The sequence below is a fragment of the Strigops habroptila genome, chromosome 1 (assembly GCF_004027225.2).
Source record: "Strigops habroptila isolate Jane chromosome 1, bStrHab1.2.pri, whole genome shotgun sequence".
Lineage (NCBI taxonomy): Eukaryota > Metazoa > Chordata > Aves > Psittaciformes > Psittacidae > Strigops > Strigops habroptila.
Genome location: NC_044277.2, coordinates 114493267 through 114520050, shown reverse-complemented (window position 1 = coordinate 114520050; position 26784 = coordinate 114493267). Strand labels below are relative to the sequence as shown.

Genomic DNA, 26784 nt, shown 5'->3' with positions numbered 1-26784 from the left:
GGCAACCTGTTCCAGCGTTTAATCACTCTCGCAGTAAAGAACTTCCTCCTAACTGGTTGTTGCTTTAGTAACTGCTACAACCCACGAAACAGCAGCAGGGCAGACCAGGGTGTACAAATGAAAAGCCCCTGGGCGGAGCAGGGTGCTCTCGGAGGAGAGGGACTATGCGGCTCCGGCCGGCTCTCGTTCAGGTCTCGAGTGGCCCGGCAGAGCCCTGGGGAGGCGCCCTGCGGGGCCGGGCGCCCAGCCAGGGGACCCACTACCTGTTCCCCAGCCCTCGCCTTCACCAAGTCACGTAAGAAAGCGGCTCGAAGCCTCCCTGCCCTCAAAACAAGCCCTCCTCTCTGCTCTCTTCACAAAGACGTCAGAGGAGGCTGGTGCCTCCTCCGAGCGGGAAGGACAGAGCCGCCCTTCCCGCTCTGGCGGGGCCGGGGCCGGGGCCGGGGCCGGGCGGGCCGCCTCTACTCGCAAGCTGGCAGAGCCGGATCCCCGCTGAAGGACAGCCCAAGCCCTGTCTTTTCCCAGCCGGGAGCGGAGGCCGGGCCCTGCCAGGTGGCGCCGCTCTCCCTCCCGGCCTTCAGCGGCGCTCGGCGTCCCGAGGGAGCGGCGGGACGCGAGGTGAGGAACGGCGAGGTGAGGAAGGGCGAGGCGAGGAAGGGCGAGGCGAAGGGGGGGCTACCCCGCCCGCTCGGATGTCCTCCCGGCACCCCTGCCAGAGGGTTGTGGCGGCGCCTGGCTTCCGCGTCCGGGTCGCGGCGGTGCCGGAAGGCGGTGCCGGCGCGGCGGGGCTTGGGGACACCATGGCCTTGCGCTGGTGGTGGCGGTGCGGCCCCTGTTCCCGCTGGGCGCCGCCGCTCGGCTCCCTGCCGCGCCTCCGCCCGCCGGGGCCCGGCTCCCGCACCCCGCCGCTGCCGCCGGCCCCCGGCGCGGCGGTGAGTGTGGCGCGGCGGCGGGCGCCTGGAGGTCACCGGGAATGAATGGGGCGGCGGCGGGGGGAACCGGGCGGGCGGCGCGGTCGGACGGTCACAGCCCACGTCCTCCCTCCCGCTCGGGGAGCGCGAAGGCCCGGAGGCGGTTCCGGTGGTCGAGGGCCGGTGGTGGGCGGGCAGGCGGTGCATAGCCCGGGCCGGGGGCCTCGCAGCGGGTAGGAGTGCTCTCGGTGCAAGGTTAAGGACTGGCTTAAGGGTTTTCAGGGCAGGATTGGTCGCTGTTGTGGGGAACAACCTCTTGGAGTCCTCTCTAAGTGGGAGGAGGGAAAGTGGTTCTCATTAGTGTGAGGTTTTCAATGTGTTTAAGTTAGCTTGGTGAGTTGTAACGGGGACAGTCCTCACTGCATTCGTTTACACCTCCTTCACAAGGCCAAGCTGTTCTGACCTGCAGTGAAGTGTTCTGGCTGTGATGTGTCCAGTGTAATGCATGACCCACTCCTACATTGTTAAGCAGCAGTGTAAGGGAGAGAGCCTGTGCCCTCACTGAAGGAAGAATAGGAAGAGATCAGCTATTTTTTAACAACAGAAAATGGTGAGAGTTGTGAGAGAGCGAACTTATGAAGGCCATAGGGCTGGGCATTGAAGTCAGACAGCAGGGAGTTGCAAACCTGTGGTAAGTTAGGGTACCTCTCCCTCTTCTTCTTCCTCTCTTTTCCTTGTCTCCTTGCCTGGCTTTTTTTTCACCCTGTACACAATTTGGATGGAAGGGTGTCCTGGAGCCAGTGTGGTGCTCGTCGTTTCTTTCCCTGAGTGCAAGGAGAGGCTTCAAGCCGTGTGCAAGGAGACACTGAGGCATGAGGAGCAAGTTTTGAGGGAACTCTTCTCCAGAGTTCCTCCAGAGAACGTCTCCTTGAGCATTTCTGTGTGGGCTTTTGGAGAAGGAGTTTGGTGAAGCATGTGGATTGCAATGATACTGGGCTGGGTCCAGATGGCTGGGCCCCTGAGTCAGCTTGTACTCCAGGGCAGGGCTGGGAGCTTCCTGACAGCACTGCTGGGAGTGGAGCAAAAGCTGCATTTCCTTTCTCAGCGTATCTCTGCTGGACTGTGGACCTGGGACTTCGCCTTTCCCCAGGCTCCTGGGCTCTGCAGGGAGAGGTTGCTAGATTTGGAGGTTAGGTTCTTGACATTGTAGCAGGGAACATTTGCAGGTGTAAATTATCATAAGAAGCAAGCTGAATTAAAATTGCTTCAGGGGAAACCAAGGAGATGTTCTTCTTCCGTTAACGTAGTAGTTTACAGAAACAGCTCTTGTCCTTTTCTCTGTGCCTTGACTGGTGCAGTTCAGATTTATCTGCAGGACAGGAAAAGTTTGAAAATCGCACCTCCCATGAGTGCAAAAGGAAGGTTACGTTAGAGCAGTTCTGGAAAGTTAACTGATAATGTCTTCTAGGTTGGTCCTATGAGTGGAGAAAGTCCAGCTTTTCTGAGTGAAAGAGTCAGTTCAAGTGAGAAGCTGGCAGTTATGTCTCATGTGATATGGAAGGAGACTATGAGAGTCCCTTGGCTGCTGGGCAGTTAAAATGGAGAAATAGAGCGATGTTGATGAACAGACACTTATTTTTTGTAACCAAATGTTTTCTGATAGTTAAATTAGCCCTGATTTTTCTTTGTGCAGATGTGTCACTTTACCCAAAGAAGTTCAACATTGTCATTTCCAAAACTATGTAATATATTTCGGCGGTAAGTTGGAGATTCGTATAGTTGTGTAATGGGGAAAGAGACAGTTATTGGGTGAACTGGGTATAGTTACACCTGTGAACTGTAAACTTTGAAAAGAAGGGTTTTTGTTCTAGTACATATTGGATAATTCTTATAGACTGCTGCTATGGTCCTGACTGTGAATCTAAGTCCTCCATGCTGGAGAGCAATGGGTGGAGCAAGAGTGCCCTAAGAAAACCCATATGGTTCACTCTGAAAAAGGAAACATAATAAGAGATATAAACTTAAACTCCAGGGAACATTAAAGAAAAAAAATTCAGGTGTAAGTCTAATGCATCTTAATACATCCAGGTGGGGCTTTCACCCTTTACTGATGAACTTTTATAGTATCATCATGCTACCTGGAAGTATTGATTTAATTTATAATTTACAATGTAGCTGGGTGTGCAAAGGAAAATTTTCAAGTCCATGTCAGGAATGTTTTTTCCAGGATTATACAGGAACGGAAAGAAACAGAATAATTGTGTCACTTGAAAGTGAAAGCTTCATCTCCAAATGCACGCTGTATTATCAATAGTGTATTCAAAAAGAGTATGCTGAGAGCAGTGTAGTTTTATGTGTCTCAGGAGACTTCTGTAATCTGTTAAGGGTAAAGGGGGAGGTTACTGTTTGCCAAATGCTGCACTTTGCCAGCTCCTAACAGTCTACAATCATCAGTACATAGCTGTGCCACCCTTGCACCTTATTAGATGGATGAAAAGAGTGTTTTGATGCCTTCTGCTTATATTTTAGCCATTCGGTTACATTTTGCGCAAAGGCAGAGGAGGAGGAGGGAATATTTTGAAATGTTTCTGTTTGGGGGATTGGGGAAAGTTTGCTTTTAACATTACTCTCCTGAAAAACACTGTTACCAGGTTTCATCATACAAGTACCTCCCACTTGTGCAGCTGCAGTAAAACAGTTAGTAATGAAAAATACCAAGACCCTTTTCAACTTGGTAGAAAAGACTTGAAGAATCTCTATGAGGATATTAAAAAGGTAAGGGATTTGGGTGACTATTCTGGAATGTTATGATGATTCTGATTTTAATAGCAACCATTGCTTTGGAGTATAGTTATTGTAAGAATATTCTTTATGAACAGCTGTCTGAAACTTAAACTGAAGGCAAAGAGAGTATTTCTGCATATCTTACAGAACCAGAATGGAATACAGGCAATAACCTTATACATGCAAACTATTTTGCTTGCACTAAACAGATTGGCTTTGTGACTTCTATGCTGATACGTTAATTTCCTTTTTACAGGAATTACTTGTATCTGCTGCAGAACTTAAGGAAATGTGTGATTATTACTTTGATGGGAAGGGAAAGGCCTTTCGACCAATGATTGTGGTGCTAATGGCAAGGGCTTGCAACATTCACCATAATAATTCCAGGTGAGTCAGTCACTTTTACATATATGGACATGTATTCATAGAATGGTTTGTGTTGGAAGGGTCCTTAAAGAGCATCTAGTTCCAACTCCAACACCTTCTATTAGACCAGGTTGCTCAAAGCCCTGTCCAACTTGGCCTTGAACACTTCCAGGGATGGGCCATCCACAGCTTCTCTGGGCAGCCTGTGCCAGGGCCTCACTACTCTCTTAGTGAATGATTTTTTTCCTAATATCTAATCTAAATCTACCCTTTTTCAGTTTAAAGCCATTCCCCCAAGTTTAAAGCTCATTCCAAGTGCTGTACGTGAAATTTATCATTCTTGTGTTCCAAAAAAATATGTCTAGTAGCTTTATGAAAATAAAAAGCTCCTCAGGAAAACCTGAGTTCAAATTCCATTGTGAAACTGTATTTTTGTAGTTAGCAGTGCAAAAGGAACTACTGAGTTTATTACATATTTCCATGTGTAAAATTGTGGACTATACTGCACTTGTAACTTGTGATGGATAAGTAATATTTGTAAGGCTTTTAATCAACTTTAGTTTCTTACATAAATGCTTGATTAGATCCTTTATTACTCCTTGAAAAGATATTAATTAGAAGTATTTTTTATTTGTAACCAGTCCTGTAGCTATTAAACTCTTGTCACAGGTGAGAACTTTGCTGCAAGAAGAGACTTCCATAGCTTTTTTTGTCTGTTGTTATGCAGAAAAGTCGTTAAACACGTGGTATAATTATATTCAAAACTGTGAGACATTCAAAACAGTCAGATTTCCCGCCCAGACCCCAGGAGCAAGTTTCTACATTTTAATGTAAGATTCTAAGCTTAGAGCTGGTGTAATCCTCACGTTTTTGAAGTTACTTGTCTTTTGAAAGCAGTTTTAACTGAGCAGAACATCATGCTTGCCCTGTACTCTCCATCATTCCTTGCTCTGGTTGGCTGCAAATGCTTCTCCACACATTCCTATCAGTTGTTACGTTTGCATTTTGAGGAAAGATGTTGGGCGGAGTGTTCTCTGCCTTCCAGCTATGCTTCCAGTCTTCCCTCGTATGAAATTTCAAATATGAACTCTTTGGTCCCCTGCCAGAAGTGTTTCCAGACCAATTTATCAGTCTTAAGGGATTCCTCTCAGCTCTCACTTCATTTTTTTCCTTAGGAGTAGGTTAATGGCTTGATTTTCTTCAGAGCATAGCATATATTTTGCCGTTTTGTATGGCACCTCTCCCATTATACCCTCTCCCGTGCGAATATCATTTTGAAGGAGAAAGCAAAACCTAATTGGCAGTGTCCTGTCCTGTGTGTGCCAATTCCTCTTGTTTTAGGGGAACATTGTCTAGGATTAATGAACTTCGTGCCAGCCTGATTCTTTTCTCCACTCAGTACTGCTCATTGTCATTGTCTTAGAGGTAGCAAAAGGAACAATACCAGTTGTGAAACTCATCAAGGATGTCCTTTGTCACAGCACTGATGGGCTTAGTATTTTCATGAGTGATCTTGACATGAAAAGCAGGAGTGTGATGACTGCACTTCTTGATGACAGAATCATTCTTGATGACTCGCCACTCATGGTGTGTTGAAAGGCAGCACAATTAAACAGAAATTTCTTCTTGAGCTGGGAGGCTCATGGGTATCCCATTACATGTAACCCCTATATGATTTCCAGCCACCTTCTCTGTGAAAAACCTTAAAAGTAATCCTAGCATGCATCAGCCATAATATATTCAGGTCAGCTGTGGGTGTGATGATACCCTTGTATATCACCCTTTGTGAAATCATCAATATGTCTCATCCTTCTATTGAAAGTAGGTAAGTCCAGCTAGCTTCAGAGAAGGGCTGCAAAGATAATGGGGACAACAACTGGGGCAGTGAGTTTTTTGGAGCATCCTTCTAGCCAGAATAACAGGAAAAATAGTTTTATCTCGTTCTAGTGTGTAGCATGAGAAGCTCATGAACAAAATTGTGTAGTGTGCACACAGTACAGAGAAGGTTGGAATTGATGTCATATAGTGTAGGAGGTGAGCAGTGAAACAAAGACAAGAAGTAGCTTTTGCCTTTATATGCTCAAAACATATTTGCTGTCTTATGACATATGTATATAGTCATGGACATATTCTTGTCCATGCTTTATGCTGTCTTGAAACCATGAGGGTCAGTTTTGAGACCTGCCCTATGCCAGTGAGAAAGTGTGATCTCAGAGTTCAAGTGCCACACATTCCTGAGGCAAGTGTTTGCTTCGCAGTAGCTGACCCTCAGCATAAGCACTCTGATTTATATATGCCCGTGTCATTTGGCAGCTTTTGTATATGTGTTGAGTTTTTGTCAGCACCTCCAAACTATGTCTGATGTTTAAAAGTCTCCTCGTTAATCTGAACGTTCCTTGTAAAAGGACAGACGGAGTCACTATCTCTGTCGTACCATTTTTTGAATGAAATTCAGAGTAGGGAGAGCAGAAATGTTTCAACAAAGGAAGAGAACAATATCCCAGGGTATATATCTTCCTCTGCTTTGCCTCATACCACTTTTTGCTAAGCCTGTGATAGTAATTCAGATTCACATACATTGATACAAGCCTTCAGTTTACTGCTTTTTTGTTCACACATGACGACCAATGTCTTTTGAGGGTTGGGTAGACCATACCAAAAGAATATACCTTCATATTGTGGGTACCCGCTTAATGTGAGGTGAAGTTTTATGGGCATTTTCTTCTCTTTTGCTTGTAAGCTTCTTGAAGCAGTCTGTTACATCTGGTTTGTATTTGCATATACTTCCAGTTCACACTGATACTGGTTTAATCATTGTTTCTTAAAGCAGTATTGCTTTCAGGTCGCAAGTTATTCTTCCAGCTTTTTACTGTTTGTGAGGAATATTGTATATGTAGAGAAAGTAACACTGCATATTTGTTACTTTGCTATAGACCTGAGAGTAAAAGAAAACCCAGCTTGCTTTCCATTCTGCTTCTCACAACGTCTTTTTTTTTTTTAAAGATGTTTTTCCTCTTTCAACTTGTCATTTCTCTTAAAACATTTTATTGTTCTTTTCCTCAGTTAATATTGATTCTTCTCCTAGACTTGTTTTTCTTTGTTGAAGCTTTGGTTCCCACACATGTAATCAAAGATGCTGGCCACAGCATCTCTAGACTTGTGGGGTGAGCCAATATCCTGTGCTGTTCATCCCTAGCATTTTTTCTTTATTCTCCTTCTGGGGTTTGTGTTACCAATGTTGAGTTTCTGCTTCATCTTGCTGCCTCTCTCAACTATCATATAACTTGCTGGACCCAGCATGCTTTTGCCTGTTGTTTCATTTGTTTCTTTTTGTTTGGGATTTTTTTTTCCCCTTTTTCTCTTGTGCAATAGTAACGGAAAAGGTAATACTCTTCCTTGTTTGGCTCTTCAAATAACAGAACACAACTTTATAAGGTTATAGTTCTTGATCTTACGAGGCGGTCCACAGAGGCCTCTCTGTCTTCACAGAGCCCCACCAGAATAGCTGAGACTTCTCAAGTGAATAGAGGGGAACACCCAGGTGGCTCTCCTTAGGTTAGGTGGTTCATGGTTAGAGCTGAGGAAGGCTAGGTATTTAGAATGCCCGCAGCAGGTTAACTGTCTCTCTAGAGTGAGTTCACCTTATTGTAGTTATAATGAGAATGACAGTTGTATAAAGAATCTGAACTATTGTCAGAAAAAGTGTATGAAGCATTCCAGTTGTTCTGTGCTGGTTTTTTTGGTTATGTTGGTTTTTTTGGTTATGTTGTTTTTTTCCCCTTGAAGATCCAAGTGTCACAAGTCCAACCCTGAGTCCTTGGGCTCCTTTAGCAATGACTTTTTGCTTAATGATAGCAACTTAGCTTTGTGCAAGAGTGAGAACTCTTGTAAGGAGTCTAAGCTGAGGTCATGCAAACCCTCAGTTTCACACCTGCTCTGGCATTTCTTCACAGACCTGTGTGCAAAATTTCACACCATTATCACTTAGCCTCACCGGACCTAGTGTTTCTGTTTAGGTTGTATTCTCCAGAGGTGTTTGCAAATAGAATCATAGAATCAACTAGGTTGGAAAAGACCTTTAAAATCACCAAGTCCAACCATTACCCCAGGACTGCCAAGCTCCCCACTAAACCATGGCACTAAGGGCAAAGTGATCTCCCCTTATGGCTGCCTCTCATGACCTCCACTTGTAGCCATCCCTCATCTGCCCTCCATAGTGGCCCATGCTGTATTGCTGCCGGCCCTACCCCCCACAGCTGCCCCTGCTCTCCCCTCACAATCTTCCCTCATGGCCACCCTTCCTCTCCCCTCACGATCTTCCCTCACGACTGCACTTCGCCCCTCATGGCTGCCCCTCCTCTCCCCTCACGATCTTCCCTCATGGCCTCCCTTCCTCTCCCTTCACTATCTCCCCTCACAGCAGCCCCTTACCCCTCATGGCCCTCCCTCATTTCCCCTCACTACCTCCCCTCATGGCTGCCCCTGCTTTCTCCTCATGATCCCCCCTCATGGCCATCCCCTCCTCTCCCCTCACGATCTCCCCTCACAACGGTTCCTCACCTCTCATGGCCACCCTTCCTCTCCCCTCACAATCTTCCCTCATGACTGCCCCTTCTCTCCCTCACAATCTCCCGTCATGGCCGCCCCTCCCTTCCCCTCATGATCTTCCCTCATGGCTGCCCTTCTTCTCCCCTTACAATCTCCCTTCACAATGGCCCCTCACCCCTCATGGCCCTCCCTCATCTCCCCTCACAGTCTCCCCTCACAACTGCCCTTTATCCTTCATGGCCACCCCTTGTCTACCCTCATGATCTCCCGTCATGGCTGCCCTGCCTTTCCCCTCATGAGCTTCTCTAATGACCGCCCTTCACCCCTCATGGCCACCCCTCATGTTCAACAGTTTAAATTAATATTGTCCAATCTTTGTACAACAGCCACATGTATGCACTGCAGAGCCTGTTTCCAGCTCTCCACCCATAATGAGGATTGACCACATTTATTGCATACACTCTCTTCCCCACTCCGTGTACTTCTACAGGCTCCTCTGCCTCTTTGTTTCTCCAACTATACAAACTTCACTAACTTAGCTACAAGGCCAGACTACCAGCAGAGCAGCCTCTTTTCTGCACTTCATGGAGGTGGGTGTTCAGCACGTTGTGGATCAAGATCTGATCCTCTCCAATGCTCCATTTCTGTCTGTAAAGCGGGGTAGGAAATGCTTCTTACAAGAGACCCTGGAAGACTTAGTCTATAATTGCTTATAAACCACTTAAGAAGTAAGTGTTACAGAAATACAAAGTGAAAATTATAATAGAAGCTTGATATTAATCTATTTTTGGCATGTTATACATACTTACGGACTTGATTCAAAGCAGTTACTGAAAACTGCAAAGTATCCAAAAAGTGATAGAAAAAAAAAAAGAAGTTTTTATTTCTATTTTGGCAATCAAAATGAGAGACAAACAAGTAAGAGAAGGCCAAAGAAGTACAGAGACATCTCAGTAGAGAAACTAGTGAGCACAAAAGATTTAGGGGGAAAAAGGGAAATAAATGCTTCAGAATAGTGTGAGAAATACTTAAATATAATCACCTGGCTAAACTCAATGAAATAATATTTCCTAAAGATATGAGGACCTGCCGGCAACCTTAGTCCTCTTTTCTTTCACTCCTCCGAACCATGGTTGTCAGATATCTGTACTGTGTACTGTTTTTTCATCTGGTCTGTAATTTGCTCCCCTGTTAACACATCCATTCTCTGTGCTTCCCCTAGTTTGCAGTGCCCTTCCGTGTCATAGGCCGTGCTTCTCAAACAACATACTTTGGGAGTGTGGTCATAACACAGCAATTTTGCAAGTTCTTTTGCATGTTTCCTGTCTTTAAACTGGCAATAGTTGCTTACTGGCAAGCACATTGCAAATCTCTTTTGCAGAGTTTACACAGTATTTACATACTGTTTTGTGTTGGTTTGAGTCTGTCCTGGTCACTTCTCACCCCCCTATTTTTATTTTGAGGAGGGATATTTGGAGGCAGAGGTGTAATTGGATGTTTTTTCCAACCTGTAAGAGCAGCCTTGGTCTTGTTCAATGTACATGACACAAGTTCTGTAATGGAAAAGACCTCAGGGTACTGTAGCTCTATAAAAGCTTATCACAGAATCAAGCAGGGGGTCCTACTGACAAATAGAAAATGATCAAGGACTTCAAAATTAATATAATGCGTGTGTAAGAAGATAAAGTTGTATAAAAATTTTGTGTAAATATATATAATCTGGGGGTGTCTTTACTTTGAGAATGACCTAAAAATGGCATCTTCCACTTACTGGACTTGTGGGGACCCAATTATCTATTGACTTGAGTTACTGCTACTTTTTGCTTTTGTTTTGCAGGCGATGCAGAATGAAAAATGGCAGGGAATGAGAAGGATCCCGTTTCTTGTGTGTTTTCCCTAAAATAGGCATGCTCTGATTCAGAATTACTCTCACAAGATATTTGTAGGAAACTATTGCAGATATTTTTTTTGCTAGCAATGGAAAGAACTTTGCTTGAGACCTTGCAAAAATAGTAGTTAAAAAAACCCCCTCCAGGTTAAATTATCATGTTTGATACAACATGCTGGGACCCAGGCACATGAACCATGAACATTCCTATGCCATTTTTAGTCATTGTCAGAGATGAAATGCACTATAATGCAGAACTTTTCAAAACTTGCTTTTGAAATGTCTGTTCTTGTGCTGTCTTCATACTACTGAAAGATTTTGGTGTGTCGGTGAGTTTTGCCTTTGCTGCTACTTCCCAGCAGGAAGTCCAATCTGCTGACATAATTAATGAAAAAGGGAGTCCCCAAAAGGAGACCAGTGCATGAAAGAGGCTGGAGACCTTTACAGTTTTTTGAAGGTAAGTTCTCCTTCTTAGTAACAATAGTTTATTTTGGAAAATTACTTACACTGAACCAGCATTTGACTAAATTACTAGTCCACAATGAAACTTACCTTCAAACAGCTGTGAAGGTTTCCAGCTCTTATTTTCTGTTGTGTAAAAGCCGCATTTTCACAGCCTGAGCCACACATCCTGCTATTGTTCGGGGTGTAGAACTCCCACTTACAGCAATGCAGAGTTCTGCACAGAGGTAGATGTCAGAACACAGTGTTATGTCAGCAGACTGCAAGATGTTCTTTCGTTTTGTGATTAATCACTAGAATTCAATAGGCATAGGCAATGCAAGAATTGGCTGGATGGCCGCACGCAGAGAGTTGCGGTCAATGGCTCAATGTCCAACTGGAGACTGGTGACAAGTGGTGTCCCTCAGGGGTCAGTGTTGGGACTGATGCTGTTTAACATCTTTGTTGGCGACATGGACAGTGGGATTGATGCGCCCTCAGCAAGTTTGCCGACAACTCCAACCTGTGTGGCTCGGTTGATACGCTGGAGGGAAGGGATGCCATCCAGAGGGACCTTGACACGCTTGAGAGGTGGCCAATGCCAACCTCATGAAGTTCAACCAAGCCAAGCGCAAGGTCCTACACCTGGGTCAGGACAATCCCAGGCACAGCTACAGGTTGAGCAGAGTAGAGATTCAGAGCAGCCCTGCAGAAAAGGACTTGAGGGTGTTGGTTGATGAGAAACTGAACATGAGCCGGCAGTGTGCGCTTGCAGCCCAGAAACCAACTGTATCCTGGGCTGCATCAAAAGAAGCGTGACCAGCAGGTCAAAGGAGGTGATCCTGCCCCTCTACTCTGCTCTTGTGAGACCTCACTTGGAGTACTGTGTACAGTTGTGGTGTCCTCAACATAAGAAGGACACGAAGCTGTTTGAGCAAGTCCAGAGGAAGGCCATGAGGATGATCAGGGGGCTGGAGCACCTCCTGTATGAAGACAGGCTGAGAAAGTTGGGGCTGTTCAGCCTGGAGAAGAGAAGGCTGCGTGGAGACCTCATAGCAGCCTTCCAGTATCTGAAGAGGGCCTACAAGGATGTCGGAGAGGGACTCTTCATTAGGGACTGTAGTGATAGGACAAGGGACAATGGGTTTAAACTTAAACAGGGGAAGTTCAGGTTAGATAAAAGGAAAAAGTTCTGTACTGTGAGGGTGGTGAGGCACTGGAACAGGCTGCCCAAAGAAGTGGTGAATGCTCCATCCCTGGCAGTGATCAAGGCCAGGTTGGACAGAGCCTTGGACGACATGGTCTAGTGTGAGGCGTTCCTGCCCATGGGAGGGGGGTTGGAAATAGATGATCTTAAGGTCCTTTCCAACCCAAACCAGTCTATGATTCTGTGTACCAGAAGTAATTTTTTTCTTTTCCTGTTTTTTGGTTTGGGTTTTTTGTTTGTTTGTTTTGCTATTGTGTTGGTTTTGTTTCTTTCTTTCTTTCATTGCTTTGTTGTTTTTAATGTCCATGTGGCTTGTTACAATTATAAGGCAAGGCTGACTGGGATAGCCATTTCTGGGATTCTGCATACAACCCATGATGAAAACAGGTAGAAAAAAGCATAGATACAAGAACAAGGCAGTGGTATCTGGATAGTCGGGTAGATGGTCTTTTGTGTGAGCTAAGTTGGCTCTTTTCTGTACATTTTCCTAACCTTGTTCCCTAGATAATCGCTTCTGTGTTCTTCCATTTCCTTCTTTTCACCTAGTTGAAAAATTAAAGTAGGTGTGAACTACTGAGAGTTGAATCATCAGTGTTAGATCTTTGCAAAGGCTGAATTTCCGTAAGTGTTAGGTAGGTAGTGTTTACAGTCCTAAAGTGATTGCAGTATAATTCCAGTTAATTCCTCAGGCTGTTGAAGAACCTTTGAGGTCTTAAGGTAATCAAATAACTTAAAGGATGAGATCCATGAGCTATGGCTTTCAGATGTAGAATACAGGTTTCTGTGCTTGCTGATCTCTCCAGCTTGCAGGTTAGTAGAGTTAGCCAGTTTTGGAGAGTTTGTGATGCTGCGTCTTGCAGGTAGAGCAACACTGAGAAAAGGAACACTTTAATCTCATCTACAAAGCTACCTGGCATTCTTTTCTCTGCTGTGTTGCAGATTTCCACCTCCTTGGAGCCAAGCATCCTTGATGCTCTGCTGTTTATTGCACTCTGGATTTAGAGGGATTAGAGTTAATAACTTGGGAGTTTTGCAGTACTGCTAATGCAGCAGGGCAGAAACAGGCCTAATAAGGATGGAAACATCACATTGCGCTTACTATACTCATGTGATCTCGCTTTCTTTTGTCTTCCTAATTCCAGGTTTGAAAGATGGGCTTCAGACCGTGGAAAAGCTGCAACAGCTGCTTTCAGAGAAACATTTTTTTTATTTGGTTTTCATTTTCTTTTAGTGTATTGCAGCACATAGGATTGATTTAATTATTTGACAGTTCTTGGGTTTTTATTTCAGGGAGGTGCAAGCAAGCCAGCGCTCCGTGGCCATAATTGCTGAGATGATCCACACAGCTAGCCTAGTTCATGATGATGTTATTGATGATGCAAATTCTCGCAGAGGAAAAATGACAGTCAATCAAATCTGGGGAGAGAGGAAGGTGAGTTGGCTATTATGGGCAAGACTTGCCTTTGAGTTTCAGTAGAGCACAAATTCCTGGGGTTTTTGTCACATGACTGTGCCTAGGCACAGTCTCGAGGCGTGCCAGGAAAAGCATGAAGAGGTGTGCACAGATTGTGGGCAAGACGAATGTGTGTTCCTGTTTTGAACTGTTGGAAGCATTAGATATAATGTCTGACTGTAGTGTGATTCTTACTGATTTTACATTCCCTATGCCATTTTCTCTCGTGCTGTTGGAATACTTTGAACTTGTACATCATCCAGAACACTGTATGTTACTCTGATTCAGTAGTGACTGCAAAGAGGTTTTCAGTCAGCATGAAAATTGTTTTGATTTTTGAGAGAGGTGTTTCTTCGTAGAGCATTAAAAGAAAGGTTTTAATCAGAAATGCAAGGAAAGAAATGAACTGCTGATGCATCAGAACTTCCCATGGCAATTCAGAGCTAACATGGCATAACAGGATGGTCCAATAGAGAAGTAATGTTCAAAAAAACTTACACAGGCGATTCAGGTATTGCATACAGGGGGACAGTGCTTATTTAGAAAATACAACCAGCACTGTAAGATAGGAAATCAAAAATGGTTCAGGTTTTAATATTTGGTTATCTTCTGTTTTCTCTCTTACCCTGAGATACACATGCTTTACATAGGAAAATGATGTGATGTGAGGAGTAGACCTGCCAAATAAAGGAAATTGTATCGTCTGTGCTAACACTTACAGGAAAAGACTTAAAAGATCAATTTTTTTTTATTCTTAGGCTGTTCTAGCTGGTGACTTCATCCTTTCAGCTGCTTCCGTAGCTTTAGCACGAATTGGAAATACTACTATCATCTCTGTTCTAACTCAGGTGATTGAAGATCTGGTGCGTGGTAAGGTCTTTTTCTGTTTTTATCTTCAGATTTGCTTGCCTAAGCAGTAAACCCACAAATAAACACTCCCGTCTGTGCAACTTTTTAGGTGAATTCCTCCAGTTGGGTTCCAAGGAAAATGAGAATGAGAGATTTGCTCACTACCTCGAGAAGACTTTTAAGAAGACTGCAAGTCTTATAGCAAACAGTTGTAAAGCAGTATGTACGTCTGTCTCTTCTAAAGTTAACATACCATACTGTAAGCTTCACAGCTAAACTCCTAGTTATTGCTGTTTTCTCTGGAGACCCTCCAAAGCAAACCCTTTAAGTGGTATTGTGCCAGAATGTGAATGCATTTGAGATTGTGCATTTTATCACACTTCGGCTGTGTAGCCTTCAATATTGGTTTTCACTTTTTCTTTTGTGTTTTATATTCATACACAGATTTATTATTATCCTCACTTGAATCAAAATAAGGTTCACAGTGGCAGCCTTTAATTTATGCTATTCTGCAAATTGGAGAGTGTTTTTAATATCAGTTGATAATTCTTGAGCCTGTAATTTAAAGTCTTCTTTTACATATGGTCCCACTCCTTAGTGCCAACTGGGACCTTAAATGATAGCAGTGGGAGGAAACAACTGATTGTCTATGCTTTACACTGCATTGTAAAAGAACAGAAGCATGTACTTCTTGATTCGTCTGGGGTTTTTACTTACCAGTTGCTATATCCAACCCTATCTGTCACTCAGTTCTGTTACTTGATTACAAAAAGATTTGATTCAAGATGGCAATCATCTAACCCCAAAAGAGTTATAATTTTTCATTTATTATTTTAGGTAAAGGCAGTATAGCTGGTGTATGCTATAGCAAGAGGCAGTTCTAAGAGAAACAGACTGGCAGTCTGTGCTAGTGTTAGTCATTCTCCTTTGTTCTCAGAGAACTGGTACATCTGTGCAATAGATGGGTGTTGAAAATTGCTGAAGTCGAAAGGATTGTACAGAATGAGAGACACCGAGTTTGTGGGGAGGGAAAATATCTAGTTGGAGAAAAAAAAAAGTCTTCTGGACTTCTCATATTAATGGCAATATGACCCTTTGCAAACCTTCATTTATATAAGTGGGCAGTACAGTTAGTAAGAAGCATCACATTATTCTGTTACCCCAGTAAAAACATACATGTTTTTATATTCACTTTGGCAGTCTTCCTAAAAGAACCCTCACATATAGAAGAAGAAATCACCTTCCCACTGGGTGGATTCTCCTTACAAATGTGCTAGTTTGAATTTTTTCCTTTTCATAACTCGCAAGAGTTAAGGATTTAAGCACTTCTCTCCAGATTGTGGCTGTGATGCTTGTGAAGGGGGTGTTTGGCTGCTTTTTTTCTAGTGGTTGTTCTGAGTTGTTCCGTTGCTGAATTGCTAGAATTTTACATGTAGTAAAATCTGTGATATAGATGAAAAATAAGAGAGAGGCAAAAATAAGTGTGGCAAAACCATGCCTACTGGACACAGTAGCAATGACTTGTCCCTCTCAGTTTCTTTCTGTATGGATTAGAAGTCTGTTGATAGCAGTGAAAAGGGGATTTAAGGTGGGGGGGTGGGGTTGGTTGGTTGGTTGGTTGCTTTGATGCTTTTGGCCACTAAGGAAAAGGATGGAATCAGAAGAGAGTTCTGTTTCTGTAGCAAAAATAATAAGCAGGATCATCAGTTCTAGATTGAAAAGGAAATTCACTTGGGGAATCAAGAATATTCACATCTTGTTTTCAGGGACAAAGCTAAGGAGAGAGATTATTGATTTTCAGAACATTATTAACAACTGGGCTAGCATGTCATTAGAAGCAGTTCAGTTCCTGTTAATGATAGGAAAAAAAACAGTGATTTGTTTCTGTGCATAAATAAGATAGGAGTATTAACTGGGAAGAAGATGTCAAACAAGTTTAGGCAGCATCTTAGAATTCTACGGCATCATGCCTTAGAGCTGGAAGAGTAGAGTATGCCTGGAACAATGTCTAAACAAGGTAACAGTCTAAAAACACTGGTCTAGTTACTGCATTAGATACCTCTTGTATCGCCAAAGCATTACTGCAGTTAAATCAAAAGTCCTTTAAATTAGCAAAATATTTTCTTTATGGACAGAACAGTCTGTTGAAGGTGTTGGAGCCATCCCAGTCTCCAGTTTAATTCTACAATAGTTCTGCATGGGGGGATGCTACCAAAGTTGCAGTCAAAGTAATACATTGCGAAAGGAAATGGTGGCAGATGGCCCAGAGGATCACTGAAGCCTTAGTTACTGAAAGGCATTTTTCAGAGAAACATGAGAGGTGACTTTGGTTCAAGAATTCAGAAACAAAAAAGCTGAAGTGGAATTTCTATTAGTCATCAGGCAGGCTGGAGATGGCAAAATAAGCTGAGCAGGTTCTTTCTGTCTTCTTTTTATCCTGCTGTAATGTGAATTCCTAACCCTCATAAAGCTGTTTATATTTTGCATAGCATACTTTCAGAAGAGGGATTAAATCATGCTTGTTTTGAGATAAGTGTGAAGTTGCACTACAGATTCTTGGTTTCTTTATTAGGAGAAAGCATGCAGCCTCCTCATGTGGGCAAGGCTGTGTATGGAAGGTCTGCTTTAGGGACTGAAGAAAAAGACTAGCCTGCAGCTCTGGATCAGCGTGTGAGCTCCTGCTTTTACTGGTCCATAGTTTGGTGTGTACACTCAGAAAAACCTACCGGGGTGTGGAACTGGTGTCTGGGACAATAAGACCTCTGACCCCCACCAGCAAAATTGATCCCCCTCCCCAGGCCCAGCAATGAATGCAGACTACAGTGAAGTCCAATGACAGATGTAGGGTGATAGTATCATTAGCATCAAGTATGGTCAGCCAGTAGATTTCCTTATTTATTATTTAAAATACAGGAACTCCTTTGGGGGTATTTCTTCATAATGTTTGCTGTGAAAAAGATCAGCATAAATATATCATAGATATTGAGGCAGATAATCTTCACCTCTGTAGAAGTGTAATTCTTCAATTACGTACTTGGGTTAACATGTTGAAATATTAATTACTTGAGAAAAGGTCAAATGCATGAAAAAGCAGGCTCAGGACAAGATACTTGTCTACTGTGGGTGGGCTTTTGCTGGGTAGACATCCTCCTCTCCCAGGTAGGCTTTCATAACCCCCTTTCCAAGAGTAGTTACCAAAAAGGATTTGAAGAAGCTGGAGGAAAAGTCAGCAATGTGCCCTGCAGCAGTGAAGGGTAAGCCCATACTGGGCTGCATCGCTGCCAACATAGCCAGCATGTCAGGGGAAGTGACTGTTTGCCTCTATTCAGCACATGAGACCTCAAGCCTGGGCTCCCTCATACAAGACACCTCGTGGAGTGAGTTCACTGAAGGGCCATCCTGGGGCTGGAGCAAATGGTATGTCACGAGGTGGTTTTGAGTCTGGAGTAGAGGGGGCTGAGGGGAGTCCTCTTGCTGTTTCCAGCTGTGTAACGGGAGGGGAGAGAGGGTGGAGAGATGTGCAGTGAAAGGACAAGTTGTACCATGGGAAAATTCAGTTCAATTAGCTATTAGGAAAAATATCTCCATGAAGTTGGTCAAAACTCTAGAACAGGTTGCCCAGACGGGGTGTGGGATCTTCATCCTTTGAGACGCTCAGAACTCAACTGAGTTGAGCATCAGCTGAGATCAGCCCTGAGCAACCTGATGTGAAGTAAGCTTTACTTACTTCATAGTGAGTTGTGAAGTGAGCTTCAGAGTTCCCTTCCAACCGTAACTGTTCTGTGATTCCGCTGGGAAGAGGAACAGCGCTCCTGTTTGGGAGAACAGTGGTGGATGAGCCATGAGTGAGAAGGTAGGATCCTAATTGCTTCAGGAGATGGGCATAGAGGAGAAAGGCTGGAAAATGGGAAGATTTTAGAGCTTTTTCCTTTCCATGGTGTCCACAAACCTAGGAGTGTGAGAGCAAACCTCTCCGGTACTGTTTATACAACCATATCCCCTCCCTGCCCAGCAGCAGGTTTTCCTCTCTGAGCTACAGGGCACTGGTATAGATGTGCAAGTGCCTTAAACTCCAGCTGCCGTAGTCTCACATCATAACTAACAGAGCAGGGTGTAGCTACCCAGAGCTGATGACAGGCTGTTTTATGGATGTGAAATTCAGTAAAGAGGCAAGATTGGTTTATAGTCTCTCATGGAACATAAAATAATAGAAACAATTTTTTTCTATTTTAAAAAGTGTGTTTGAAATAATGGCAAGCAGATTGACTTGCTTTATTGCTGAATTCAAAGAACCTTCCTGAAGAATTTGTTCTGCCTGGTATTAGGAGGGATTTTTCATCAGGATTTAGTGGAGGACAAGCCTGAATTCTTGCAAGATTAAATTTGTAATCAACGAGTCATATCAGGGGAGCTGTAGGGTGTTTTCAGAGGGTGAGCTTTATTATTTAAACATATATCATTATATTGATACTGTTATCCTGATGCATGCTATTATCCCAGTATGGCTTCAGTTAAACTTCCTCACTCTGTGTCAGGCTGACTGGGCCAAGGCTGCCTGCCTGCATCCTAGTGAGTGTCCGGATGGGGGCAATAATCTACAAGAGCTATTTGAGCAATGGGCTCCTGAAGGAACTCCCTGGTAGATAAGACCCAGTCACGTTGCAGGTTTATGATGTGGTCATGGTCATTGCTCACTTGGGGTGTGACAGGCACATCAGTGTCCTCTTTTTGTCTTCAGAAATGTCTGTAACCTCAGTAGGAGCTATGAAGGTCCTCTCTTGCAGAGGTGCAAGAATTCATTTTGCGTCAATGAATTCTGTAACTCACACTTCTGTTTCTTCAATTGTATACATGCAATTCTTTATACAGGTAATGTCTGCATCCCCAGAAAACCGTGTACCTACAGGAATAGCTCTGCCTTTCAGATGAAATGAGAAAGCTCTTCTCTTTACATGGCACTTCCTCTCCCCATCTGCCAACTTGTACGCACACTGACCCTTTGCTGTCAGCCAGGATTTTGTCACTGTTCTACTGAATTCCATATTTTAGTTCTTTACATGAAATGTGGTGGTACGTAAAGATTTCACTGAAACAGGGTAGATGGAGTCCCCCTGCCTCGCTGATATTTATTAATCTGTATTACAGAAGCAAACAGAAGTTTGCTAGGCATGGTACAGCAGTAGAAGATACTAGCTCTTTGGGGCAAATGCTGCTATGTAAGAGAAAAGCATCAAAAGGAGGATAAAAGGGCAAAATGTTCTAGTTTGATAGTCCCTAGCAATGTCTATTCAAATATCTCATATTTGCAGTTCACTCTGTTTTAGTAGCCATCAGGATTTTGTATGATTAGATATCAGTAACATTCTTTTCCTGCCGTACTATCCTCCTCTTTTAAATAAAACTGGGAAATGTGAGATGCTGCTAATGCCTCAGGCCTCCAGATTCCTCTGGGTTTTATCTATTATCCATGGATGCAGTTATGAGTGGGAAGTGTTCTGATGCTGAATTACAAAATGCATGAAATAGTCCCTAATCTTGTGCGAGTTGCATCACATTTATTAAGATATAATGTTATTTCTTATTTCCATCTTCATGTTCATCTTCAAAGCTACTGCTGGACTCTTAGTTTGGGATTGCTTGGGTTTTTTACTGATCCTACCTTACATAGTCTTAAAAAGGAACTTTTTTATATATATATACACACACATATTTTAATGTTGTGTGGCTTTCCTAGCATGTATTTTAGTCTTACATTAAGTAAAATGTATCTTCACTCCGTCCGTTAGTCACAGCAGTTTTGGAATGTCTGCATTAAACCAGGGTGGATTTTTTGCCCCCTATTTCTAATGGCTTTATTGAAGGCTGAAAGAAATCCGAGTATTTAAATATAACCAACCTCATTTTGCAAAGTGTATAATCAATACATAAATGCAAAAGCATAAGTGCCCTTACTTTGAGGCAAGATATTAATTCTCAAATATTAGTTTGTGTCTTATATTTTAGCTTTGTGGGGTTTATGCAGCAAAACTTCTGTCTCTCAAGCAGTCGATTATCTGTACTCAATTACAATGTTTTATTTGTTTCTCTCGGTGATACTTCAGCCTAGCTTGGTGTCCTTTCTTCAGTCACTGTCTTGTCTTTGCCACTAAGCATCCCTTGGTACCTGTGTCTGCAAGCTGATCAGCTTATCTTCCTGAGCAATTCAGTTATCATTAATATCACCCTTAAAATTAATCCTGTCACAACTGTCCCTCCTGTACTGGGTGCAGCACAGCCAGTTTCATGGATCTTTTATGAGGCATGTAATGTCCATTTATCTGTTGTCTGACCTCCAATTATCCCCTGGCTGAGTTATACATGTAATAAATTTAATTCCCCTGCCAGTGGACTGTGTATGAGTACTAGCCTGCATGTGCAGTGCATCCACATTTCTTCTCTTTTCATCCTTGCATTATAATTCTTAAGTCTGATAAATATTTAATAAAGCTAATCTCCTTCCAGAAGAAGGTATTTTTAATCCTGCATTGCTGTTCAGCCTTGTTTTCTAATAAACAGAGATAAGCAGGAATGTGCTACTGAGTCAGCTTTATTTCCCTTTCCCAGATCCCTACTGTCTGTGCTTGCTGTGCCACTCCTATGGTGAGAGATGAAGTGGATACTAACTAAAGCTTTCTATTTACTTGGGGTTTTCTTTTTCTTTTCAGGTTTCAATTCTAGGCTGCCCTGATCCCAAAGTTCATGAGATTGCATACCAGTATGGAAAAAATGTTGGCATAGCTTTTCAGGTAGTGCTTTTGTTGAACTAAAGGGAATCTAAAACCTAAATTTTTCCAAACCACCTTAGAAATCAAAAGCGGGCTGCGTTAATCATTTCTATACATCTTTTCTTATCAAGGATTCTTCTGTATTTAGTTCTGATTTACAATTTGTAAATAATCTGTACATTTATCTCTTTCCAGCTAATAGATGATGTGCTGGATTTTACATCATGCACTGACCATCTGGGGAAGCCAGCAGCAGCAGATCTCAAGCTTGGATTAGCCACAGGCCCTGTCCTGTTTGCTTGTCGACAGGTAAGTCAACAGGAGTCTGTATCCCCAAAACAAAAAGTGTACACTGCTCTTCACAGCACACACAGAGGTCCAGCTCAAACACATCAAGTCTATAGTGTAAGTGATGAGAGTGTTCTGGGTGTTCAGGATCAGCTGGATTCATTGGGTGCACACGCATGTGCTTTCAGACTGAGAAACACCTTCCTACACACGTGCTCTCACCATGAGGCCCCTGTATGAAAAGCAACAGTAAGTATTTTGCTGCCTCAGTTCAAGTGCTTAACCTCTGCAGAGGGGCAGGGATTCAGAAGGTTTTTGCATGTTTTTTTCAGGTTATTCCTAGGTAGCTTCTTCCTTATGATTGTCCTTGAGACATCTTTTTCTCCCCAGACTTGGCTATGTGTGTAGGCTTTTTGCCAAATTATGGCCTTTGTATTCATTCTGGGGCCAAGAGCCAAGAACTTAAATCTCTGCCTAGCTTTTAGGTGGGCGCCTCTATTTATTGGATTTGAACTCTTCACTTCTTTGTTCTCAAATCATACACAGTTGCAAACATGGGGTGCTTGCCCTTCTGAAGTTGTAATAGTAGTTTGGATGAGAGAAAAAAGAGTATCATAAACAAGCTTAAAATTGGTCAAGATTTTTAGTGCCTTAAAAGTGATTTGGTAGAGTGGAAGGAAAACAGAAGTGCCAGCAGCACCAGAAGAAACATTAAAATTGGTGCTAATCCATAAAAGGGGGAGAAACTGGTTTAATGCATCTTGTTCAAGCTTCTGATTCACCCAAGGAAAGAAGATTTGGGACTTAAATCAGTCCTTCCTATCAAACTTCACAGCATGGTACAAAAACTGGTACTAGTTCCAGTAGAGCTCTGCAGTCTGTGATCTTGCATTGGAATTGCTCAGAGCTTGACATGGGAAAAGTTTTAAATCATTAAAAAAAACAACCCTAAACTTTTTTACTTCTCCTCTTTCTTAAAGAACCTGGGGTAGGGGCAGATGGAACGTGTGCGTGCGTCTGTTTCCTCAGCCTTTGGGCATTTACAAGGACAGGTAGCTCAGAAAAGACAGGGAAGCAGACAAATGCATGCTGAGAACAATCATCTCCTCCATGTTCTCAATTCCTCCCCACAGACTCCTCTGGCGATTCACAGACCTTTCTTGACTCATTATTTCAGAATTTGTTGATAAGCAGCAGGATGTTGTTAGTCATCAGCAACTGGAGTTCTCTAAAGAATAGTGAGACACGTACAGAAAGAGAATGCAATTGTGAAATGGTTTGTGTGTTAAAGCTACTTGTAGAGAGAAACAAGGACATTTGCACATACTCTTGGTTTTGGCAGAGAATGGGTGACACTGATTGTCTTGTGGGTATTGAATATTACTTTTTTTTTTTAATTAAAACTATTATTCATTTGTTTGGGTTCGCTGACTCCAACTTTCAACTTCATCATTTAATTAGCTTCATAAGAGAAATAAGTTGCAAAGTTTTCTGCATTAACTAGAAGGTTGCTTTGCTGAAAATTTCCTGCTGTTTTCAAGAAAGTGGGCTTAAGTAATATATAATCAAAGTGTAAGTGCAAAAAAAATATCTGGAGCTTCAACAGACACTTATCTGTGCTGCTGCTAAAAGATGTTTCATCTATTTGTAGCAGAGAATAAAACCTCCTGAGCCTTGAAGATAGTCCAAACTGTAATTGGTAATTACAGGCTGTCTTTTCTCTTGAAATTAATATTACCGTTGTCGTGCATACTCTTAATATATCTGGTGATCCTCTCATTGTCTTCTTGACAAACATACTTTAGTTCTTAACGTGCTCTGGATCTTTTTGACAGTCACCTTATCTTCTTGTCCTCTCCGTCTGAAACACATCTTTATGTGTTAGCATCTTAAGGAGAAGGCTTTATACAAAAATGCTTAGCTTGATGTGAGACCTGCTTATTCAGTATTTTAAGTTAAATACTCAGTAAAAAAACCCCCCACAAACCCAAACATTTATTTTTTTGAGGAAATACATTAGTATATGCTAAGTCTAAAGCCACTCTTAAGCTAGTACAGCTGAGGAATTAGGGGTTATTTTTGTTATAAGCATTCCTGTCAAATCTGCAGAACTGCTAAGAACAGCTTTATGTTACAAGTTTGGAGATTTTTATATCCTTTAGTGTTTAAATATAAAAAGTGGAAGTATGTGCATCCTATATGGTTGTAAATATGAATAATATGAAAATAGATTATATGAATATTGCAATTAAATTGTCATTACATGGGAAGAATGCTAGGATCTAGAGAAAGCCAAGTATGAGTCACCAATACACTTCTAAATGCATCTCCCAAGAAGCCTACCTGTGAGTAATAGGGAAATGTCACAACAGGGATGCTACATCTTTGTTCTCTAACACGTTTGTAGATCTACAGTTTCAGGCCCAGAGGTGTGCAAGGAAAGCAGATTACTGTTCGCAAGTGTGTGGCAATAAAATAATCTTCGACTATAACCCTTTCAGACATGATCAACAGCCACCTTTCTTTCTTTTTAAAAGAACTCTTCTGCAGCGTAGCTGTCTTGAGTTGTGGCCTTAGTTTGTTAAGCACCAGGTTTTCTTATTTCTGGACTGCCCGAAGAAAGTGCCTGCATCTTGAGGAAAGACATGCAGTGACTTTCTTAGACAACTGATTTTAGTTATCTATCTATCTGATGTGTAGGGAATTGAGCGTGCAGTACTAAATGCAAATTCTGTGTGATTGAAAGTAAAATACATTATCGTTGTCATTCTTCTCTTATAAAAATCTCTCCTGAGCTTTCCACAGGCAGATCCTGTGTCTATAAAATACCAGACGAAGGGAAAGCTTAAGTGGAAGTAACAGTTGAAGGTATCATGAAGGGTTTTACAGGTTGAACTGCACAATCCAGCTACAGCAAACCTCCTGGGTTTGCTGTGGTATGTGTGGGGGAAGAGGTGCTTCTCCTAGATGTGTCACATTAATCATCATTTCTGAGATAAGAATACCTGAACAGATAACACACCTGCAACTACCACTGGATTATGTGCTCAACATGATGAAATGGCAGCCAGAGCCAGATAATTGAAGTTTTAAATGCTTGGGCTTTACTGTACTACAGTCCTGTGCAGATCACAGGTATCTACCTATAGCTATACCTGTAGTAACACCATTGGCAGAGAAGAAGGTCTGTACTTTGGTTTCTTTTTGACCTTGGCATAGCAGGGAGAGCTACAGAACAATTCACAAGCAGTACAAAACCTCCTCCCTTTGTGCTCAGTTTCCAGAAATGAATGCTATGATAATGAGAAGATTCAGCAAGCCAGGAGATGTTGAACGTGCTCGGAAGTATGTGTTGCAGGTAGGACTGATAACCGTGTGTTTCATTCCTGAAGTACTGTCCCTGCTGAAGTCTGAAATTCATTGCCTCTGAAGTAAAACAGCAGGGCTGCATTTTCAAATCCATGTTAAGTAGCATGCTATGTACAATACCGAGTTAGTACTCTTCAACTGTCTTACTGGTGGTGGTTTAGCAGAAATGCTAGGTACTGAAGAGCTTTTTTTTCTTTTTTTCCCTCCAATAGCATGAAATCCACACAATAAAAGTTAAAAGCTCATGCATGAACTCAGTTCCTTCAGCTGAAGAGTAGCTGTATCCAACAACTGGTGTAAGCGGCATGTAATACCAGTCTTGGAACTGCAGTGCACGCTCCGTATCAGTTTAAGTTTACTCTGGTCTGCAAAGACTGAATAATTGTCTATGCAACATTAATACATACTTTTTCAGGAAAGCATGTTTTTTCTGTACACCTCTATGCAGGGCAGGGGGGAGAGGTTAAACCATTAGTTCCTAATCCTACTGAATAGTATGTTATTATACCAGTGTTGTTTTGCAAGTATGCTTAAGTTTAGCATGGATAAGTTTTAGTATTTTGACACTTTGGAGAAGAGATGAAGGATTCAATGAACAGAGAAAGAATCCTTTTCCTTTCCCCTTCAGACTACAATTAAGTGTTCAGGGTCCATAGTGACTGTAAAACTTCCCCCTGTAACTGGAGGAGGCAAAAGGCAGGAGGGAGGCTAACCAGTGACCCATTACCTTTACCTGTCTTCCCACACAAGAGTGATGGTGTGCAGCAAACAACCTACCTCGCCCAGCGCTACTGCCATGAAGCTACACGAGAGATCAGTAAGCTACGGCCATCCCCTGAGAGAGAAGCCCTCATCCAACTGACAGAAATGGTACTCACGAGAGACAAGTGAGAGAACTCCTTCCACTCGTTCTGGCAGCTACTTACCAGACTGTGCCTAAATTGACTTCTAAAGTTATTTGCTTCCAACACGTGCTACCAAAAATTATTTTTTTAAAAACTTTTTTTTTGAAGTTCTGGGGTTTTTTTTAAAGAAAAAAAACGAAAGTTTAAAGTGTTTTATTGTGGGAAGCCACAGTTCAGAGCACAGCAGACTGTGCTGTACAATTGTTTTAGTGGGGGCTATTAATTGGGGGGGAGTGGGGAAGATGTTTACATGTTGATGCACAAAGGCCACAATGAGAATAAATATGTATCAGTGTATGAGAACTGAAGTTGTTCCAGATTTCACTTGTTGGCACTAATAAACAGACCATGCATGGTACTATCTGGGAAACTCCTGGGAAGGTAAATGGTTTGAAAGCTTTCCTGGCTGTTAAACTAGAAGTACCTGGAATTGTATATCCGGAAATCGGTTTATTGTAACAGACTCGATGTGGACTTCAATGAGAAGTTTCCCAGTTCACAATGAAATACAGGCATGCTGTTGGTTGCTACTTGCTGGCAGTTACAATGCAGGATTTGAGAGTGCTACAGTTAAGAACTCACACTAGAATTCAGCAGCCAGTGAAAGTTTCAGCTCCGTCACCTTCCATCCCCCATTTACACAGTACATTCAGTACCCTTCTAGAAGTCTGCTTTGAAGTCCCAGACACACTCCTCTTACAGTAATTATCCAGTACTACCACATTCCTTCTCAGGTTAAGCCACAGAATTTGTGGAGCAGGAAAGTGCATCATCTCTATCTATCTATCTCTGTCCGTGCTCCCTTAAGGCAGTGGCTAAGTTCCTGCTGTGTTTGTTCCCCCTTTGTCACATCTTGCAGGCAGCCTGCCGCCTCTGCTTACTGGGCACATCACCAAGCCAGACAGCGTTTCCACTGGGAAACATCAGTTACAGATGTCCAACTTCCTGCATCTAGATAACTAGATTCAATCAAGAATCCTTGCTAAAATTAATTTGGGAAGACAAGAACTT

General features: G+C 42.7%; 1 protein-coding gene across 7 annotated transcripts; it reads left to right on the top strand.

The window, feature by feature from the left end:
• Positions 1 to 350: 350 nt before the first annotated feature.
• PDSS1 (decaprenyl diphosphate synthase subunit 1) lies at positions 351 to 26303 on the top strand. Of its 7 annotated transcripts, XR_003995148.1 has the most exons (12): positions 771 to 932; positions 2605 to 2669; positions 3563 to 3686; positions 3952 to 4082; positions 10857 to 10954; positions 13436 to 13577; positions 14357 to 14468; positions 14557 to 14670; positions 21152 to 21232; positions 21407 to 21520; positions 24777 to 24857; positions 25619 to 26303. XR_003995148.1 is itself a non-coding variant. In XM_030512543.1 (11 exons), the coding sequence occupies exons 2-11, from the start codon at positions 2605 to 2607 to the stop codon at positions 25757 to 25759; spliced, it is 1101 nt and encodes a 366-aa protein (XP_030368403.1). In that variant the 5' UTR covers positions 351 to 618; the 3' UTR covers positions 25760 to 26303. The 7 variants fall into 7 exon arrangements, 5 of the variants coding, with proteins under 5 accessions (XP_030368403.1, XP_030368318.1, XP_030368230.1 ...); XM_030512543.1 differs by lacking the exons at positions 771 to 932; positions 10857 to 10954 and adding an exon at positions 351 to 618 and having other exon boundaries at positions 14557 to 14666; XM_030512458.1 differs by lacking the exons at positions 771 to 932; positions 10857 to 10954 and adding an exon at positions 351 to 633 and having other exon boundaries at positions 14557 to 14666.
• The last annotated feature ends 481 nt before the right edge of the window (positions 26304 to 26784 follow it).